This window comes from Polyodon spathula, chromosome 6, assembly GCF_017654505.1.
Source record: "Polyodon spathula isolate WHYD16114869_AA chromosome 6, ASM1765450v1, whole genome shotgun sequence".
Taxonomy (NCBI): Eukaryota; Metazoa; Chordata; class Actinopteri; order Acipenseriformes; family Polyodontidae; genus Polyodon; species Polyodon spathula.
In genome coordinates, this window is record NC_054539.1 from 43,724,651 (window position 1) to 43,746,339 (window position 21,689).

Consider the following 21,689-nt stretch of genomic DNA (forward strand, 5'->3'; position numbering starts at 1 on the left):
AAAGTATGCATCCTTCAGGTCCACGGTGGTAAACCAATCGCCCGGCCGAATGGCCTGGACGACATGGTGGTGCGTGAGCATCTTGAAACGTAACACCCGAAGGTGTTTGTTCAGAAGTCTCAGATCCAAGATAGGGTGGAACCCGCCGTCCTTCTTGGGCACTAGGAAGTACTTTGAATAGAACCCCTCCCTGCAAGAGGAGGGGTCTACTTCGCGAATGGCACGCTTCAAGAGATGCGTCAGGATTTCTGTGTTGATAGCCGCGTGTTGGAGCGGGTCCTTCACTGCAGTTACTATCATCCCCCAAAATGGGGGTAGTTTTACCTGGAACTGAAGGCTGTAACCAGCCCGCATAGTCTCGAGCCCCCAACTGTCATTGGTGCTGGTTTGCCAGTATAGTAACTGGGAGACAGGGGTTGAAGGCTGCTGCGATTGCCCACCCCCTAGGGCGCCAGTTGCTCCTCATTGCATGCCGACTGCGCTACGGGACAGGTGCTGACGGGCGTGCTGTAGGAGCACGAACGGGCCTGGGTGGAGGCTGTCACCCCCAAAGGGGGGAATCCCTAGCAGGCAAGGCAGGCCTCAATGAAAGCAGCTGGGCATACTGCCTTGATACTGCTTTGATGCATCCCTGGTCTTCAGAGTCCTCTGAAGCATCTCCTCCACTGCGAGGCCAAACGTATGGCCAGGAGTGATAGGGGCGTCCAGGAGAGAGGACTTGTCCTGCTCCTGAACTCTAGCCTGGGAAAGCCAGAGTTGTCGTCTGGTGACCACCAGCGCCGCAAGGCATCGGCCCTCTGCTCTGGCCGTGAGTTGGGCCAGTCAGGTGACCGCCTCAGAGACCTGGTTCAGCTCTTGTTTGTGAGCCGCCGTGACCATATCAGGGAGCTCCTTAATAAGGACGGCCTGATAGACAGAGAGCATGCTCGACACATTGGAAAGCCGGGCAGCTTGGGAGCAAGCGGCATACACCTTCCTGAGGTACATCCCTCTTGTCCGACACTGTCTATTAGGACATTGTAGGTCCTTGTCCGGTCCAATGCCCGGTGCCCATACGAGGGCCGCAATGGCGGAGTCCACCGGACTGAAGGCTGCCAAGCCGGCACCCTCCACACCCTGCATGGAAGAAAAAACCTGAGCTCTAGCCACCGTGCTAGGCGCTGACGCTGGGTTGGACCAGGAAGACTGGATCTCCCTGACAAAGTCGGGGAAAGGGGGCAATGTTCTGTCCTGTACTGGCTTAACCAGACACCTGCAGAGAGAGGATGTCCTCTTCATAGTCTGAGATGGCCTCAGGCTCAGGCTCAGGCTCAGGCTCAGGCTCAGGCTCAACAGTCGAAACGGGCGGCCGGGGAACCGGCGCAGCCGTGGTGCCAGGGGCCAACAACAGACTCATCATGAGTGATTGTTGTCCCATCACCACCTCCATAAAACGATCAATCTGGTCCGTGAGGGCCAAGATCCCGCTAAGCTGTTTGTCCCTAGGAGGTAGGGAGGTGAACGCTCCTTAGGAGGGGAGTGCCGAAGCTGCCCCACGCTCCCTGTAGGTGAGCGAGAGAGTCGCCCGAGAGACGGGGAGGGTGACCTGGACAGCTGCAGGCGGGCAGGAGATGATGCTGTCCACCTGAAGGGGGAACAGACTCAGAATGAGATCCCCTGCTAGAATGAGATCCCAGCCCCATTGCCCTGGTGGCTCTAGCCTTTAGGACCTGCCTCTGGAACTTCCCACAGATAGCGCAGAATGCTCTGTCACAGAGCCGAAGCACCATGTTCTGGACCCAGGCATGAAACACAGAATTCATGCGGGTCCTCTGGGGGCATTTTTAGGCTATAAGAGCCGCATTCATGGAAACCCGGTATAGCGCACAGCACTTGCCCGGCTTGCACGGCGGGTACAAATGTGTACAGGGCACAGGAGCGGGTATGCACATGGAGTGCACGATAAGTGCACGGGCACAGAACAGATGCAAACACACACACACCTCGTGTTTCTCTCTGAAAGAAAGAAAAACAAATGTTAGTACAAGTAATAAAATAAACGGGTAATAACAATAAGCTCTCATAGTAATAACAATAATAGTAAGGGAGACATACTCAAAGAGTCAGCAAGCTGAAAAGAGCGAGAACGCTTGAATAAGTGACTCAACCGGTGCTTAAAGGGCAGTGCCAGCCAGCACGCCGAATATAAGAGCTAAAGGCGGGAGCAAAATTCAACCTAACGTAACTAGGTTTTCAGTGAGATAAAACCGGGGAAGGGGCAGCCGCCAGCTTCCCATGCACGATTAAGGCAACGGAGGGTACAAACACTGAATTTTATTTTTTAATAATCAGAGTGTTGTAGAACAACAAACAGATTACGCTCAATCCTGATCAGCAGCTGAAAGCAAAAGAGGCTTCCTACGCTCTGCATAGTCATTCAGCACCCGAGGGGCGGGGCGTGATGTCAGAGCTACGGAGGCATAAAGGCAGATTTTATATTAAGCTCAGCATAATCCTATCACCTGATGGCGATACCCATTAGTTGATGGCTATTTTCGAATTGAAAGAGAACTCAAGCTATTTGCATATTCTTTACGCATTCAATTTAAATATCATACATAATTCAGATTTTTTTCAATGCATAGAACACTCAGTACACAGCTTAACTGAAACTAAACAAGGTCTGGTTTCTGATGAAGTATAGAGTAATCTAATAAACAGACAAGATAAATACATTGAGTGAGTTCATAAAATTGTGAACTCACTTTCTTCCTCCACCTCCTCTGCTGATAATGTTCTGCTTTGTGCTCCATGCACCTCAGTCTCTGGCATCACCATGTTTCTGTTGTCTTCTGTATTGTCATGGTGATTCTGGCCTACTTCTTCATCTTGGTATTTTGAGACACACAAATTAAAAAAGTTAAACAAAATGACAGACTTTCTCAAAATAATTGCTCCTGTCATTCAAGATAAATGATTGAAAAAGGAGTGGCAGTGTCAGACTAGTCAGAAAAGCTTCATTTCTGATAAACAAAGGCTAAACCAAGGAAGAACGTACTAAACGTTCACCAGGAATCACATGTTAGTGTATAATTGCACGCGATTTATGGGACACTGCACCTAATTAAACCTGTAGTGGAATGGCCCTCCAGGCCAACAGTTGCTACTGACAGCATTCTGTTATGATAGACATTCTTAATAATTAATAATTTTTTAGGGGTGCACGATAAATCGGAAGACTTTCGTCACAGCACATATATACTAATGACGTAAGATCACCGAGGCAGCCATTTTCCTTGCAGTACTGTGAAGTGTGGGATCAACATGCAGTAATTATGTTTCAAAAGAGCAATAGATATATATAATATATAATATATCTATATATATATCATAATATATTCTATATAATATATATATATCATATATATATATATATATATATATATATATATATATATATATATATATATATATATATATATATATATATATACATATCTACATCTCTGAACGCAACAATACGATAGCTGAGTTGTGGGCAGCAGAACAAACCTGAGTAGAAGATTATTCTGATGCTTTTTTAAATTTATTTTTTTAGGTTGTACCCTAAATAATATTTATTATTATTATTACAAAATGAACTTCAAAATGACCTTTGGTAGGATATTTAATTTTATGATTTTATTTTTTTACATTTTTTTTAAAGTAAACAATTTAAATTGTGGTGCTTAAAATCTAAATGTAACAAATGTTATAGTTATAACTGTTATAGTTGACACAGCGTAGGCTACTTTTTGTTTCTACTGTACAGTATAGGTATAAGTTATAATATGCAATGTTTGACAGCAAGTGGCTATAAAAGTTAATGTCACATTATATATATATATATATATATATATATATATATATTTATCTATATTATATATATTATATATATATATATATATATTATATATAGTACTATTTTTTACTAGTACAGATGCAAAATAACATTTTCAGATATGTCTTATGCATTGGGCATGAGACTCATGCATTAACATACTATCTCACACTACACGCATTCCTAAGATTATCTCACACATTTTTTGTAAATGTTAGTGGTGTCAAATAATCGCAGTTAAATCTGTGATTAACAACAAAGTTGAATAAGACGTTAATGTTTGTAACTTGGGTTAATGCCAAATCTGGCTGTGCTGGTCCTCATTCAGCAAGTGGACAGGTCTTGACAGACTGTCTGTCAGTTTAAAAACATCTGGTGGAGATCGCTCTGGGTGACTGCAATGCCATGCTAGAGGGGAGTTGCGTCTACTCAGGAGGAGAGCGTTCGCTCTGCAGGAACTACAGCTACGCAAACCTGAAACTGCAAGTGGTGATTGTAAATACCGGCTTATAAATACATTAGTGATCCCATGTAATGTATAGCGAGGGTTACGTAGTGTAGCTGGCTCCTGGAGCGGGACGCCTCGTTTACAAGGCTAGCGCTCGCCCTGGGAGGCACCTTTTATTTGTACTTTTTAGACTGTGTTTTATTTTGCCTTTTGTTCAGCTTGCTGTATGTGACCCGTTACCATCGCTGGTAACGTCACATGACCACTTTTGTTTACTTTTATTACTCACAAACGTGACAAGAGCACCCGGGTGGGGGGTGGGGGGTGGTTGTGTTTTTTTTATTTTTAATTGTGTGAACACTTGGCTGTCAAAAACAGTATGAGTTTGCCCAAAAGAGTTTGCCCAAAAGACGAGCAGGACTTGATTGAACGTTAGCGGGTAATATGAGCAATAATATACAAACCAAATAATATTTGTACTGTAAAGTGTTTTTCAAAACGATGACCACTGTGACAAGGCGATATGTAAATATAAACATATTGTTGTATTGATAAAACAGTTTTCTTTTTTGTTAGGTTTATATGAAAACTGTTTATTTTTTAATATTTCATTTGTTCTGTCCACTGACTGTGTGCCTAAACCATGGGTTATTAACTCTGGTCCTCAGGGATCTCCAGTCATGCAGGTTTTTGTTCCAACCGGCAAATTATTATTATTATTAAAATCCACTGGTTTGCATTGCAGATAGAATCTCACATGCCCTAGACTTTAGTATGAATTGGGACAGTTAAGTGTTTTATATGCAATATTGAGCAGTGTACATTTTAAAACAAACTATTAAGTGCTGGCTGGATTAAAAAACTGGACTACTGGATGTCACCAAGGACCAAAGAAGAGATTCATTGCCTTAAGCAATTACCTAACAGCACCCTGGAAAGTCTCACACTTTGACCTTGAATCTCACTCTTAAGGAAAGTCAACCCTTGGCATCTCTGTATTTTTGTGTGACTGCTGTAAAACAAATGTATAAATTGCTGTCAAGCACACAATATAATACTATGTTATTCTTTGTACTCATTTTCTGAATTAAATGCAACAAGTAAACACTACATGTTAATTTTTTGTCATAAATACAACAAGCAAACAATAGCTGTTCATTTTTCAACATTTGTAATTATTAAACATTTTAAATATAGGCCCTATGTCTTGTTCTAGTATTTTATCCATATGGGCAGATAATCATCAGCTATCGGCCAAGAAAATCTTAATAGGCGCACCCCTATTACTTTCATATTTAAGTTTGAATGTTTCTCAAAAGCACAAGTATTAAAGCAATGGAAATTAATTGCATATTAAACTGACCTGAGTTCCTTTCCTGGTCGGAAGGCTGTTGAACAGCTGATTGTTCGGTCATCCCAACCATCCAGATCATTGCAGCTGGAGAGAGAGGGACGCGACAACACTATTTTAACACATAACCTCACAGTTTGATTAATACTCTGATACGAAAAAGAATAGTGTCTCCAAGGCAAGAGAGTAAAAGCTCTCATCAGAGCCATCAGTTACTATAAATGTTTTTGTTCATTAAAATCCTCAGGGGCCAGTTTTTCAAAACTTTTAATCTGGATAACAGTGAGCCGAGATTACTTTTATCTGGATCATTTTGATAAATATTTTCAGAAAACGGCACTGCTGGATTACATTTATCCAGATTACAAATAATTACAATTACAATCCGAATTAAATTATTATTATTTATTATTACTTATTTCTTAGCAGATGCCTTTATCCAAGACAACTTACAGTTGTTACAAAGAATCACATTGCAAAATATAACATTACAGATAACAGCAGTTATAAAGTACAGTAAAATAAGTAGAAAGTAAGATCAAATTCACATAACAAAATAGAGTACAGTAAATAATTACATTTAAAAGCAAATTTGACTAAGAGCAGTAAACTTATAGTAAAAATGTTTACTTATAAAAGTAAATTCCATTAAGAGCACATAGTAAGTATGATAAATGGTTACGAATGATTTCAAAGAGGAATTACTAAAAATGTGAATACAGATACCTTTAAGAGTAAAATCAAGTACAAGATACAGAAAATAGTTACGATTTAGAGCAGTAGTACAATACGGCAAAATATGGAGCAGTTTGGTACAAGATGATGCAAGCACTGGTACAATAGGGTGACATATAGTCCATTATAGTGGATAGTTATCCCACAACAAACCCCCAATCCCCAGATGTCCTCATCCTCACCCCTAGTGACCTAGATGACCCCCAATCCTCACCCCTAGTCTTACTGTAAATGGTTTGTTGTTTCCAAACTTTTGAACACTACTGGATATAACCTAGGTTAATACTTACAGGAGTAAATCAAAGCTGGAAATATTGGCTCGTTTCTCTCCTGAGCTGTTTCAACCAGCATTCTCAGAGGGCCCTTCGGACAGAGCACCGCTATCAAATCTGCAATGAAAAAGCAACATTTTTAATAAAGTGATCTCTACAGAAAAGTGGAATTTGGAAGCTTTTTACTGTAAGTAAAATATATATAACAATAAAGTAAAACCTGCCATCTTGAAACAGGTGACTGCTTATTCAAGGTGCTGATAAGAGCAGGTGATTGCTTAGTTTAATTTTATACATGTATTAAAGTACCTTCCTCTCCTTTCCCTCCTTTGACTCCCACATCTCCTCCCGCATCTCAGAATGCCTCTCAACTTGGACGTATTCTCACTACCTCAAACTCAATGTCTAAGTCTGACCTCCACTTTCTGCTTCTTCTCCCTCCTCTGTCTCAGTATCCCTTGATTCTACTATGCACTGGATTTCCCTGATCTACATACCATTTTAATGGATCCTCAGCTAATGCACTATCCTTGCTCTATTGCACTACTATTATGTCACTGCTGATATAACTTGTAATCCTAACTTGCTGCATCCTTGTTCATATTGTATTTCAGTGGTATTTACACTTACTGCAAACTATACTGTATCATATATTACACTTGCATTGTAAACATGTATTGCTCTGTAACACATGTAAGTCGTCTTGGATAAAGGCGTCTGCCAAATAAATAATAATAATAATAATAATAATAATAATAATAATAATAATAATAATAATAATGTATTGCTGTACATTCACCATTATCAAACAGGGTATGAAGCATATAAATAGCACACCACACTTATGAAAAGTCTACATATCCAACATCAAAAGCATGTAGAAAAACAACGCACAATTAAGCTCCACCAAAAGACTGACTTTTGATGGTTTATATAAACTGTAGCTTGGAACACATCCGGCTCCATCCTACCATAAACAGAGATGGCTCCCAGAATGACCCACGCAGACCACTCAGGTAAGTATTTGATGAAGACCAAGGCCATCAGAGCACTGATCATGATGAGATAGGCCTGCTGAAGCTGCAGGGGGCCCTTCCAGTGAATACAGACCATCCCCACTGCCCCGAAATTCCAGATGACAAGAGCCAGGGTTGGGTAATCCATCGCCACATTGTAGGTCTTAGACACTTCTCTGAGAGGGAAGCAAAAAAAAATTAAGCTGCAAATCCTAATAGTTGTATTGCTCTCAGAAAAAGTCCCTCTACTTTTGCACTTGAATTTTAAAATAACGATTCATTAAAAATCTTAATTAGGTCATTGCAGCTCCCTCTGTAGGTCTCTAAACCTAAAGTTTGAATTAAGTGAAAAGTATTTTTATTTTAAAACACAACATTTGAAAGATATTTGATTGCAGCTTTTTCAAACTTTTCAAGTAGCTATACTTCCTCTTTGGAACTGTTCCACAGCGTGTTGTTCTTGGTGTCGACTGCATCACCATTGTGATTAAGGGTGGGTAGATGCATCAATCCATTTGTTCTCTAAATTATTTGATTACCACTGATAGTCACTCCCAGGCATAGTATATTTTTTTGTGTTCGGGTTTAATTATAAATTAATGTGAAGTTCTTGAGTGACTGAACTCTGTGGTGCGGTGTAACTGAATTAAAAAGAAAAAAAAAAAACACACACAGATGGCTTTTGATTTGTTTCACCAGATTACCTCCAGAACTTCTGAATGTGAAATCTGACTGCAAACTGTTCTCTGTTATTTATATATTGCGGGGAATTATGTATATTCTGATATCATTTTTTTAATATATAGGCCAAATATTCAAAAGAGATGATCATTTTGCAAGGGCAGTTGCAGTGATTTTTTGCCCTTAATTCTGCCTTGAGAAAAACACTGGAGGACAATTTCTGTAAGTCACAATGTTGGGGACAATGACTTCACTTAACTAATTCGCAAACAAGCTAAAATACTATTTGAAGGGTGACTGAGTGTGTGAATGTCTGTAATTTGTCAAGACAGCGTTTTTACATTTGTATTTTCAAATGCTGACAACAACAAGAAAAAAAGAAAGAAAACACAGTGCTGGAATTATGAAATATGCAATGTTTAAACAAAAAAATAATAAAAAGTTAGTTTAATAGTTTTTCCGAGTTTTGCAAGGTACTGAAAAACACACAAATACTGTGGCCAAATATACAAAAATGTATTATTTTCATGATTAAATAGATATACAAAAATAAATACATGTGCCTCGACACATTTCCCAAGATGCCAAAAGAGGATGCTAATGTCCCAGGTAAGTTTAGCATCACACTTTTAGATACTGTTAACGTAAAAACAGATGGCACTGATGATTTAGCTGAGCCCAGAGTGCTCCCAATAATCGCTATAGGAACTGTTTGGGACCTTTTTCTGCTCTGTGGCAGGTCCTGCACCAGATCTTTCAATCTGAGAAGTTTCTTCTTTAACTCAAATTTTAAATCATAATATATTTTTTTTTATATCATCTATATCCTGTGAAACAACAGTGAGACAGCATCCACGTTATCTGGGGAGTGGATGACAGCTGGGCAAAGACAAAATAAAACCACGTAAAACGTCTTGAAAACTATACCACACGATTATTCAGCCTCTATATATTAAAAATGCATTTTTGCCATTATATGAGTTCACACTTATTTTAGTGTAGTATAATTACATGTTTCTCATTGATTTAATGACCAGTGAAAAAGATGAAAATTAAATATATAGACTATAGTGATGGAGTAATCTCGTGGGATAGTTTTGAATATGTTTTGTATTGTTCAGTGCTAAATCTTTTTTTTTTTTTTTTTTTTTGGTTTTCCCCTTTCCAAACCATTTGTGTTCATTTTGTAAGACATTGTCAGATATTACTATAATCTCCTTGTCAGTAAATTGCCTTTTTATGCTTTTTAAAACTTTGAGCCATTGTCTCACCTTGCAATCAAATACACAGCATCAGTTGGGTGTTTGGATTATTTCCTGATTAGATTAATTTAAGTGTATTCTTTCACAGTTTTGTGATATTTGCATTTTCCCTGTAACTCTTGAATTTCACTGATTTGTGAATACATGCAAGCAGAGCTGCATAAAAATTGCATACATTTGCAAAATCTTTGAATACCTGGCCCACAGCTCAATTTACTACTGTATTATCCACATGTACCCTTTAAATGTTCCATTATTACTGATGTTCATTTTGGCAAAATGTTTGTTGTGTCAATGCATCGACTGCTTTGAAAAATCCTCCATTGATGGTAAAAAGCAGGCATCACCCCAGCCCTATTGTGATATTGTGGCAAAGGGCATCAATGAGATTAAAAATTCACGTCAGCCATGATGTGTGGACTTAAAAGCCCAGAATGTGAGACCGGCATGGAGAATGACTGCACAATGGACATGACATTTAGGGAAATCTTTTCTTAGCTTTGTGAACTTAAAGTTCCCTTTCAGGAGAGTAAGGTGGAGCACTTGAGCACCTTTCTACCCTGTTTCAATGACCGCATTGCACAACGATTACATTTATAAATCACATCAGAAATGAACCAATCACAATTAAGTATTTGCCACTTAAGTAAATTCCACTACGTGGTATAGATGTCATCATAAAACATCACACCTAATACCATTGTTAAAAAAAAAAACAACAAAAAAAACACACGCCTAGTGCCATTTGTAAAATGGATCATCCTATTAACTTCATTCTTTTTTTGAATTTTTATGAACTTGACAGTAGTTTCTCCCAAAGAAAACTACAAATGTTTAAAACCACAAGTTTCTCTGGCTGCATTTTTGTTTTAATAATCTCACCACCTCTAGGCCGACTCTCACTGCCTTCCGCCACCTCCTGAAGACCCACCTGTTTTGACTGTACTTGTAGATCTCTTGAGCTACCCCTTCTACTAAGCACTGTATTCAGCTGACCTACACACCAAGTTGCTGGCTCCTCAGCTGATGCACTACCCTTGCACTATGCACTACTAATATGGCATTGTAGATATAACTACTTGTAATCCTAACTCGTTGCATCCTCTTTCATATTGTATTTTAGTAGTATTTTTTGCAGTTACCGTAAACTGTGCTTTACTTGCACTGCAACCCTGTACTGCCCTGTAACACCTGTAAGTGGTGTCTACCAAATAAATAATAATTAACGGACAGAATCATTTCATTATTGGGGAGGGGAGCTATACAATAAGAGATGCCCAGCACACAACGAAAGATGTTTAAATGCTACGATAGTACAACAGATTACATTGTGGCTAATCTTACTTCACAGATATATCTTTCGTTTAAATTGGTATTTTACAAGATAAGAAAAAAGTACATACCCTAGGTACAAAAAGCTGAACCAGAAAAGGAGCATTAAGGAGGAGAGGATCAGCCACCCATGGATAAACTGGAACAGAAAAAACACACATTCATACACAAAGACTGATTAATAATATCGCTGACAATCAAAGGAATACCGGGTACCAAATTCTCTGTGCTGATCTGCATTCTGTATAAATATCTAATAGATTAATACATCTTACCTGTCATACAATTTGCTCTCTAGGTCACATACTTGCAGTTTTGAAAAAAAAAACACATGTTATAGCATACATGTATTTTAGATGTAAAACATCTTATCTGGTACTTCAGTAGATTAATTAAAGTTAAAGTGGAATACAAAGCTATTAAATGGCCATTATTCACAAGGTTTTAACTCATGTGTTGTCTAAAGAATGTTTTTAATAATCTAGGCCAAGGATTCTTAAATCTGAACATTTTCCTTTCAGGAAGTTACAAGACTAAAGGAAATATTTCCCTATAAAATGATTTTAATGTGATTCACATGTTGAAGTAACTCACATACACTCACCTTGTAACAGCGATACTTGTAAAGCACAACAAGAAATATGGTCATAACAACAATGACACTGATCATTACCAGTGTATTTAAAATTGAATTGAGAAGCCGTTGTCCCACAGACGTTGTGTCTTCTGTAAAGGGAGTATAAATCCTGAAAACAGCAAGAGAGAGAATTATTTTGTACATTTTTATGATCACTAACTTAAGGATAGAGGCTCACTCCATGTAAAATCACTCTCAATTTCAGAAAATGATTGGCTTGTCATCACCTGCTCAATCTGAATAATTGATTTGTGTAGCTCAGCAATAGAGCAGGGCAACAGTTATTTAAAAAAGTTAAATATAAAACCAAGAGTGTCTACTTACAACTGTCCACCCTTCTCAGTGTAGAAGCTGACTGACTTAATAGTAGCGATGACCACAATCATGCAGAGAGTCACGGGGACAAACAACATGATGACGTGTTTGGCCCCGTATTTGAGGGATAGCTCCTCATCCTCATTGTCTGCAGTGGAGTCCCACTCTACAGATACACCCTCATGGTGTGTTTCCCTGTTATTACTCTGGTTTGTGACTGGACAACGCTACAAGGCAAGCAAAAGCAAGACCAATCAGTAACACACACATCCCTCGCCAATGACATGAATGAGCAATTGCACAGAAAATATGACAAATCCAAAATGATCTCTAAAAAGAACTTACTCTGTTTTTTAAAGCATCACATTCTAAAGTTTAAGGTAAAAACTAGGGCTGTCACTCGATTAAACATTTTGATCGGTTCATTAATGGGCATTAGTGGATTAAATCGGTAGATTAAGCAGTGCACATTTTTAATAAAGGTAACGATCTTATAGCAGCTGTCCTGCATAGTAATAATAAAAAATCAATAGAATCTAAAAAAAAAAAAAAAAAAAAAACACAGAAAAGACACCACTAGGAATTTGATCTTTTTAAAAGCATTTTTATTATTATTTTTATTTTAGTAAATTTAAAACATTTTCACAGAACAACCGTTCTTTCGGGCCACTGTCAGTCACACAAGACAGCTGAGCTGTGTTTCAATCGGTTGATTAATCTACCATTACAGCTTCATACTTGGCTTCCTGTACTTCTGCTTTTATTAGTTCTGAATCTTGTTAGAGGTACCTGAGAACACTGTGGCTATTGATAAGTGATTGCTTAACATGCTGCTGTAGTCAGAAATCAGAGAAAGTAATTCCACATAATTACCACTATTTGAGGAATTGGTGACTTCATGGTGCCCTCTGAATGTCAGTTCTTGCTTGCCAAGGTAAATAGAATCAATCGAGCGATTTAAGAACCTCATGATATTTTCTTACTTGCTCATTGTGATGTATTGTATCCCTACGCTTCTGCTCATTGATTTGAACATCAAGCCGTACGTATCCAAAAGTTTTGAGTGTTACAGTGGTTCGCAAGTGACTTTGGGAATGCTCATGTTTTTGTGCTGACTTCGACAGACGTCCTAGATTGCTGTAGCCAATGCTGTTCCATATTGCCTTTTCAGTACTGAAAAAAGACAGTTCCAGCAGTATAATTTTTTTCATAGACAGCTACCGGAAAGCCAGGGATATCTTTTATAATTTGAATGTTGGAAGTGATGAGTACATCCCTTCCTGTGTCAGTTTGGGTATTTGTGGTGTATACCCCCCCTTTTTTAACAATCTCCAATTTTTCTGAGAAAGTTCTTGAAAATGGATTCGTAACCAAATTGACTACGATGTCTCCACTGCCTGATGACATTTTTTTTTTAAATCTGTAAAAATCAATTCTAAATATTACTTCGACGTTCTCAATATAATTCTCAATAACGGTCTCTATAATATTAGCAATACTGCATGAAATTCAGATACTTACACCACGCGCCCTAGCATATTTATGTCTCACTTCTGCTCACTAATGATTGGACAGCTACAAAACCAGAGCAGATCTTTCACTTTCCCATTGGTTAAACCTACTTAAGACCTTCAACCGTTTATGTCTCACCACCGCTCACTTATGAAAATGCAGATCTTCTATTATCTATCTATCTTCTATTGGTTGATTTTATTTTATATAAAAAAATTTAATTCTGCAATCTGCAATCAACTCTTTCATTAATCAATCGGTCTGATTAATCGGCTAATCAGAGCAGCCCTAGTAAAAACACAGTGGAAATCTGCTTCTTTATGTTGTTCAATGTCAGCTGAGAAAAAAACACAGGCACTAAAGTCTGAAAAGTATGATTAGAATTTGCTGTGAAACTCCAAGAACTGAAGCCAATGAGGATAAGACATTTGTCTTCAAAACTGTTTAAAAAGCATGACAAATTTAAGCTTCATAGTTTAATTATTGTATTCAGAAATATTACATTTGTTTAGCCAGGGGAACACTAGTTTACACGTTGCTAGAAAAATGTAGAAAGCTACGGTTCCAAAGGACTGTTGATTTTGTAGAAACAACATTCTGTCATAGAATAAATCTGCCAATGAAAGTGATGTAAAAAAAATCATGTGACTAGCTTCTTTGCTGACGAAAAAAACAAGAAAAATGGCAGAGAAAATGAATGCAGTGCCAGTGTGGGACATTAGAGTGAGACTCTCCTTATTGTTTTTTTTTCAGAGTATTTTTTTTTTCATTTGTTTTTTCTTTTATAGGTGGTATAGGCAAGTAAATAAGTGTTCATCGGTCCATTCCTGGTAGTTAATGACCAATTTGTCAGTTAATGCCACGAGATGTAATGGAGCGGCATTAAAGTCAACAAAATTATTAATATTCTATTCCTTGAAAAAAACAATTTACTATTATGAACAGTTTTAAACATAATGTTGTGTTGGCTATAGTCTAATATTAGAAATATTAAAAAAAAAAAAAAAAAAAAAACCTGTTTGGTACCAATGCTGAAGCATTAGAACATGCATGTTAAACTACAATGGTGTGTTAATGGTGTGTTACAAAATGTGTTTTCAGTGGTAATTTAAGGCTTTCGTTTGATACAACTTAACAGTAATGGATAAAGTGTGTCTTACTTTTTGTTTAAAGCCGTTTCTACATTGCAGTTCAGCAGAGGCAACTTGCAAATATTGTTACATAGTTACATATTTGATTTATAGAAAATAATAATAACAATCCTCATCTGGCAATAATTAGGAATTCTGTTCAAAATAATATAATTAAAAAAAAAAAAAAAACTATAACAATCACATTTCAACTTCTAACTATTTACAATTTCTATTTACAATTAGTTTTATTTACACAATTAAAACAGAAAAACATTCAAGCAGGTTATTACTGTACCAGGTTACCTGTGCTTAATATATTACATTTTGATTGGTTGACAGTGACTTCATTATAAGCTCATTTCTATATAGTTCATTGGCCTTCCATCAACATTCTAACTACAATTTCTACATATTGTGTCCCCTGAAATTTGAAGCAACGATGTAGAAGCAACAGATTTCATGCTACATTTTCTAGCAACATACAGACTAGTGACCCCTTGGCTTTATATCCACACAGGCAAGCGAGAATCTTCAATGGTCTGCATTTCCAAAACGCACCCACTATTCAAAGATTGACAGCACCTTGATGCTTTATATACCGAGCATCAATAGAAACTTATCACTATTATAACACATTTATTTAAAAAAAAAAAAAAAAAAAAAAGTATATAAATGATGGACATTGACAAAATGTTTTTGGCTTCTTTTTAATCACTCTGTCATTCATCCTTGACCATGACATGCTTGAGTGACTATGACTGACGCATGTGCACTTAATCACCTAATTAGTGAGACAGTTGATTGGACACTGGATATGGAGTGATTTCCAGTGAAGAGACACACTCTGTCACACTGTCAATGACAGGCCACAAACTGGGAGACCAATAGTCACAACACCTACCCAAGATCGACAGATCGTTTTGCAGCATTTTCGTGATGTCAATTGTTAATCAGCACAATAAAAAAGTCACTGCACCTGTTTGTCATTTTTCGATCACATCTAGTGAATTTTATCCAAATATAAGTGATATGCTTCTTTTGATGCTCAAATATAGTGATAAGTTTATTTTGATGCTCAGTACAGTTTGAGATCACAGTAATATTGGGGGAAAATGGCAAACCAACGGACAAAGATAGAGGAGGATGCACAACGCTGATGTATCCAAAACACAGGGAAATGGTTTAAGTTTGTAATTCACCATAGCTTGCATTATTTACTAATGTTATCACACTGAGGTTTCTCTCTACTTACAGTTTAATTTGTCATAACAAACATTATCGCGTTCATCATAGTAAAGTTGAGTTTTTACCTGTAAAAAGGAACACGTTTAAAGTTTGAAACTCATCATCTAGAGCTTGGTGTTATTTACATTATCGTCGATACACTGCTGTTTGAGTTTCAAGCTACATCTGCATATTTTAAGTGGATGGAAGCTGAAAATACTTTTTAAAAACACAATTTTCTTATACCATTAAAGTATTAGCATCATTTTAATAGCACCACTGTATTTATTTTAAGTATTTCAATTGTGGGGAAACCTCAACATTTCTAGAAACATACTTCAAGGGCAATTCTCATTAAATCTGCAGTATACCACACTCAACCTAGTGCTCGCAGCATTGAGTAGGGGCCCGTAGTACTGGAATCCGATCCTGGATCCAGGCTAGGATCTGAGTGGAGCTTCAGTGCCCTTCGAAGACTAAAGTCATGGCTTTGTAATTCCATTACTCACAAGCGACTGAATAATATAGCTATTTGACACATTCATCACTCATGACAACATTGTGCCATTGTTTTGATTGCAGCAGGAATGTCTTTGGATCTTTTAATTAGACATACAAGGGATGCAATGTTTTGTTATACTTGTTTGTAACATATTTTATTATTTCAGACAGAATAATCTTCATGCATGCACCAGCTACAGAAACTGCCCTCCGCCCCCACTTTTAAAACCAAAGTTACGCCAATGTCTCTTCCCCTAGGCTGCATGTAGACAGCAGAGTATTGGTTGAGCTAACCAACTAAGGAATCAAGAAAGACATATGTATAACCAAAGGATCCTGGAGATTTCACAGCAAAGCAGAGACCTGCTGCAACTTCAAGGCATCTCTGTTTCTTGTGAGCCTACAAAACAAATCCTTAAAATATGGTGACACCACTTTTATAACAGCTTTCTAATGAATAAACAGTTAAAAGATGAAAAGTTTACATCATGAATTTTACTTCTCAAGTGCCGGCACACTGAGGACTGTGACAGTCTGTCCTTCTGCAAAATTATATTTATTGGTAAATTCACAGAGCATGTTTGTGAACGTACACATTCAATAATTGTGTTGATAAAATGTAATGGGGTTCATCTTAATACCAACACACAGCAACAAAGAGCACTGCATTAACTTAAACTATCCCTACCCTTTTGGTTTGTGTATCCACCGAGCTTGGTAGTCCAGTCTCAATATGGTATGAAGATAAAGGGGGACTCCCAGCTGACATCAGCGAAGTCCTTTCATTGCAAGGCTCTTCTTCACTGTCTGAAGTATTCATGAAGGCAATGTTCAGCAAGCTAGATCAACTCTAAAAGAAACCTACAAAACCAAAAGAGTAAGTATTTAATCACTGGTAAAACACTACTCTTTACATTAAGCACCAATACTTCAAAGAGGGAATTCTTGTCTGTGAAACAGTGGAGCACTTGTTTGATAGTATATGTTAACAAAGATATGCAATATGCATTTCATTTCACCTTTTATATTCATTCGATGGTGGCAAAGCGGTTCCTTGTGGTACATAGGGATATTACTAGACTTTTGGGATAAGGTTTCAGGCAGGTTTCCAGGGTTTGTCATTCACCTTGAGAGATTTCAGACTGTTAGTTTATATTTGGAGACTGGATAATTGTTTATACCAGTGTAATAAACAATAGTTGAATGAAGAGGGTTACTCGTACATGTATAGGGTCACATTTAGCAAATTACAAGGCGTATTTTTAGAGAAGAAATGATTTTGACAGTATAAAATTAGCATAAACACGCACAATAATTTAGCTGCAACTCCTCTCAGAAAAATTATCATTTGTTTTTGCACTAGATGAAAAGATAGGGCCTTCACAGTGTTTCACAGATTGTAGAACCAGAACATTCAGCCAATAACTCTGCCAGAAAAGTACACCGACTGAATAAAAACACAGGGCATCTGAATCAAAAGAAAACCGTTGCTTTATGCAAATACAATACAAATTAAAGGACTTTGTTGGAAACCATATGAAAGGGTCTATAGGAAAGAGTCGAGATTGTTTCAAAAATGTTTAACGATGTACCCATGTATGACCTGTCAACGTGCCCACTTAACATAGATATGGTCTATAACAAGAAATATAGCAAATAACTATAACCGTGTAACCCTATACAATCTGTAAAGAAACTCAAAGTGCTTAATATACAACCGTCAACAATGCCACTAATTACATTTTGAAAGCAAATTAAGTAATTAAGAAATCATTTACTTTATAGTTTGTTGACCGTATGCCATCGACCTACAACCTATTATTTGTAGCTGTGATAAATCTATTAAAACTAAGAACATTATTCGCTAATTAAAATATACACACAACCATGTTACTACCTCGATTTATTGCAGTTTTATAGTCAATGCGTTGTCACTTTCTTGTTCTTACTCTTACAACAAACTGCAGCCAGCAGCAGAAACAGGAAGTAAATGCTGAGGGAGTGATGCAGTCATATCATATGACTAACTATGTCACATGATTAGTATAGTGAAAGGGCGTTTCTACGCAACACTGTTTTTCAATTAATTTGAACAAATCTGTAATATGTAGAATTTATATTATTAGCTCTCTACAGTCTACAGAAATATTATGATTAAATGTGTGTCATAGTGTGTACTTTTTTAATTTTAAAGAATGTTGTTAAATTTATGTAAACATACACACACACACACACACACACACACACACACATATATATATATATATATATATATATATATATATATATATATATATATATATATATATATCTTTATTTTTTTTAATTTACTCAACAAACATGAGGAACCCATTACCTCCAAATACAATTCATATGTAAACTAAAATACAAAGGCAATGCAAGGGGTATCATTACTAAATAGAAAGCAGATCAAATAAACTAAACTTGTCACGTTTTTAAAAAAAAAAAAACACTTTGTATAAACACGTTGGTCAAATAGAAGAACAGTTTCTCTTTCACTATTACAGACTACACAATTATAGTCTATGTCAATTTTATACCTAGCCAAAACACTTTTTGTAGGGTACAGCCTATGAACAATTGTAAGACACTTTTTTAGTCTTATGGTGAGACAATACCTATTGAACTCCAATAAGAACTTATAGAATGAATTGCAGCACCACTATTTAGAGAATGTATGTGCTTATAGTGTCACAATTATGATGTAGTATGTGTACCCCACCTAAACTGAAGGAGTTTCTCTAGGAACGGTACCAAAGACTACAGCAAACTCCTCGGCAGTAATAGGAATGTTGAAAGTTTTTAGAAATGTTTAATAATTTAACAATTGTAATTGACTCGCCAACATCATGTTATTATCATGCCATCTCTATAAAAACAAAGATCTATTTTTATACATGATATCCTTGTTATTCCAAATAAAGTAATTATGTGGGGAAAATGTGTGTCTGTACACCATCGTCCAACTGAGCAGTGCCTGCTTATGAAAGTTAACAAGAGCAATAAGAATTGTAGTCACATCAAAATGACATTTGAGTAAAAATTGAAGACCTCCAACCTTTTGAAAGACATAGTTTTGAAAAATGTTCCTACTTTTCTATACTTTTAATATATATTTTGTATCCAATTTATCTTAAAAAATAATATATTTAACGTTTTAAAGTTATTTTTAAACGCCTTGTTATTGTCTATATTATATCCTTTAAAAAAAAAAAAAAAAAAAAAGGTTTATTTTTCCAAATTAAATTACATAAAATTTTTTCAAACTCTGCGGATACAGACTGGGGCACGTCTATAGAAAGTGATGCTTAAACTGCTCTAGATAGTCCTTCTGTCTTTACCAAGACAACACGTCATACAGCATCTCTTGACAACCATGCATTGCATTTTTCTTAGTTTTCTCTATAATAGGATGAAAGTTTAATGTAATTGTTTATTTTTGGTTTTTGCAAATACTGATTCCAAGATCTGTAATTACAACTTTACTGGAATATGGCAAAAAATAAATTTAATTCACAATATGTTTTTTTTTTTTTTTTTTTTTTTTTTTTTTTTTTTTAATTTTCAAGGTTAGTCCAGACACAGAGGCATATTTCGAAGCTCTCTGCCTCTCTGATCTTCTCTTTGACCATAGTGACAGAGCCAGCCAATCAAAACTCTAGAACCACAGTACCGCTGCCTTACAGTGTCAACCACGCCCACACCAACTCTTTATCAAACCAAAACATCCACAGCTCCTTCAACAGGCCAACCGACAATTCTATTGTCCAATCTGACACCACCTTTTACCTGCCTAGATAGTGTGGCAAATCACAACACTCAAACAGGTTTTGGAGCCAATGAGAATTCCCTAGCGCTTCCATTGCACGGTAGCCGAGTTATGCCAAACCAAGACCGGTGAACAGTGCGTTTCCAGCAGCAAGTAGGATAACTGGATTTTAGGCTTTTGTTTACCGTCTCCTAAAACCAATTTTTCTGTTACACTTCTGTTTTAGTTTATTTTTTAAATTCCAGTTTTGCTTCTGGCGTTTGTTTGCTTTGAGTTTTTGCTCCCATATTCGCTCATACAACCCCTCTTTTATTTGTGTTGTTCATTGCTATTTTTTTTTTTTTTCTTTATTTTAAACTTTTTCTGTTCGGGTTTTTAACTGACCAAGATAGGCGGCTCGGGCACTAAGATGTCGAACCGAGTGGTGTGCAGGGAAGCGAGTCACGCTGGCAGCTGGTACACCGCCTCAGGTAGAACCGGGACATCGGGGTAGTGGTTTGTGTTTGGTTCATTATCCGGGGTCCGGTTGTTATTATGCTGGGGGGGGGGACAATCTATGTGAATGACTTGGTCTTCATTAGCACCACCAGATTTAAAGGGAAAACAGACAGGCCTCTTGCTGCTAATGGGACGTATTTTGGGTGTGAAATAAAAGCACGTGTATGTAAATTAAAAAGAGAAAACTTTAGGCAGAGTATGGGTGCCGTAATATTTTAATTTTTGACTTTGCTGTTTGCCGACTGTTTTGCTGTTATGTGCAAGGGCCCTTCCTTTCCGGTCTCGACTGAAATTAAAACAACAGGTTTGCTACTAGCTAATCCCTTTGTTTGGGCTCTAACTCTTCCTATTATTATTATTATGCATATGTTTTATTATTTGTACGTTTTAACATGTGCAGTTGTTATGCTCTTAATTGGTTATTTATCTTAGGAGTTAAAAAATAAAATAAAACTTAATTGACATTTCTTTGCTTGAAGGGGGGGGGGGGGTATTTTGGTTCATGAAAATTAGCTGATTAAACGATTTTGCTTCTTGGCGGCCAGTGGCTTTGGGAACATCCAGCATATGTTTGAATGCTGCTTTTAAAACCCTGAAAGCACTTTACTGGGAAATTGATTTCACAAAGACGAAAGTGTACGGGGAATGATATGTATTAATTTTTTCTTTGTGGGCGCACTAAATCAATACGGTTTACAGTTAGCTTCGATTTATAACCAGCAGCAATTACACGTATTTTACGTTTGTTTTTACTGTCTTGAGAGATTTTATTAAGAAAATAAAAGTACTGTACAAGAATGAGTGCATTTTCATTTAGACAAAGAACTGGGTAGGGCAGCTGAGTTACTGTGACTCCACTTGCAACGCTTGAATAGAAGCAGTTTAAATGAGAAATGAGAACAATTTAAAAAAAAAAAAAAAAAAAAAAAAGGTAATAAGCTAATTATTAGTTCAGTTATGTAAATTTGAGAGCTCAGTTGGAATAAAAACCAGAAGACACATGGGGTCCCAATGGGACACATTGGGAACCACTGTTCTTGATATAGAAAGGAATACAGTACTGCGTGCGTTTACGGACATTGTGTTTTAATAGTAACAAAGCAAATGTAATTATTCAGTGTTT

The 21,689-nt window shown here is 37.0% G+C and overlaps 2 protein-coding genes across 5 annotated transcripts in view; one reads left to right on the forward strand and one right to left on the reverse strand.

The window, feature by feature from the left end:
- Window positions 1-18,269, reverse strand: part of LOC121317217 (presenilin-2-like) — a 24,239-nt gene extending 5,970 nt beyond the window's left edge. Inside the window, exons 1-9 of one of the 3 annotated variants that reach the window (XM_041252909.1) lie at window positions 18,176-18,269; window positions 16,967-17,139; window positions 11,918-12,135; window positions 11,630-11,702; window positions 11,028-11,095; window positions 7,637-7,857; window positions 6,684-6,782; window positions 5,671-5,745; window positions 2,745-2,867 (exon numbers count right to left, since the gene is read on the reverse strand). In XM_041252909.1, coding sequence (XP_041108843.1) covers window positions 2,745-2,867; window positions 5,671-5,745; window positions 6,684-6,782; window positions 7,637-7,857; window positions 11,028-11,095; window positions 11,630-11,702; window positions 11,918-12,135; window positions 16,967-17,098 — 1,009 coding nt within the window. In that variant the 5' untranslated portion in view covers window positions 17,099-17,139; window positions 18,176-18,269. Of the gene's footprint in view, window positions 1-2,744; window positions 2,868-5,670; window positions 5,746-6,683; window positions 6,783-7,636; window positions 7,858-11,027; window positions 11,096-11,560; window positions 11,703-11,917; window positions 12,136-16,966; window positions 17,140-18,175 lie in introns of all 3 variants that reach the window. The other 2 variants (XM_041252908.1, XM_041252910.1) reach the window with 2 other exon arrangements.
- A 1,909-nt stretch (window positions 18,270-20,178) lies between these two features.
- Window positions 20,179-21,689, forward strand: part of memo1 (mediator of cell motility 1) — a 28,809-nt gene continuing 27,298 nt past the window's right edge. Inside the window, exon 1 of one of the 2 annotated variants that reach the window (XM_041252916.1) lies at window positions 20,179-20,538. In XM_041252916.1, coding sequence (XP_041108850.1) covers window positions 20,478-20,538 — 61 coding nt within the window. In that variant the 5' untranslated portion in view covers window positions 20,179-20,477. Of the gene's footprint in view, window positions 20,539-20,558; window positions 20,871-21,689 lie in introns of those variants that run through there. The other variant, XM_041252917.1, reaches the window with a different exon arrangement.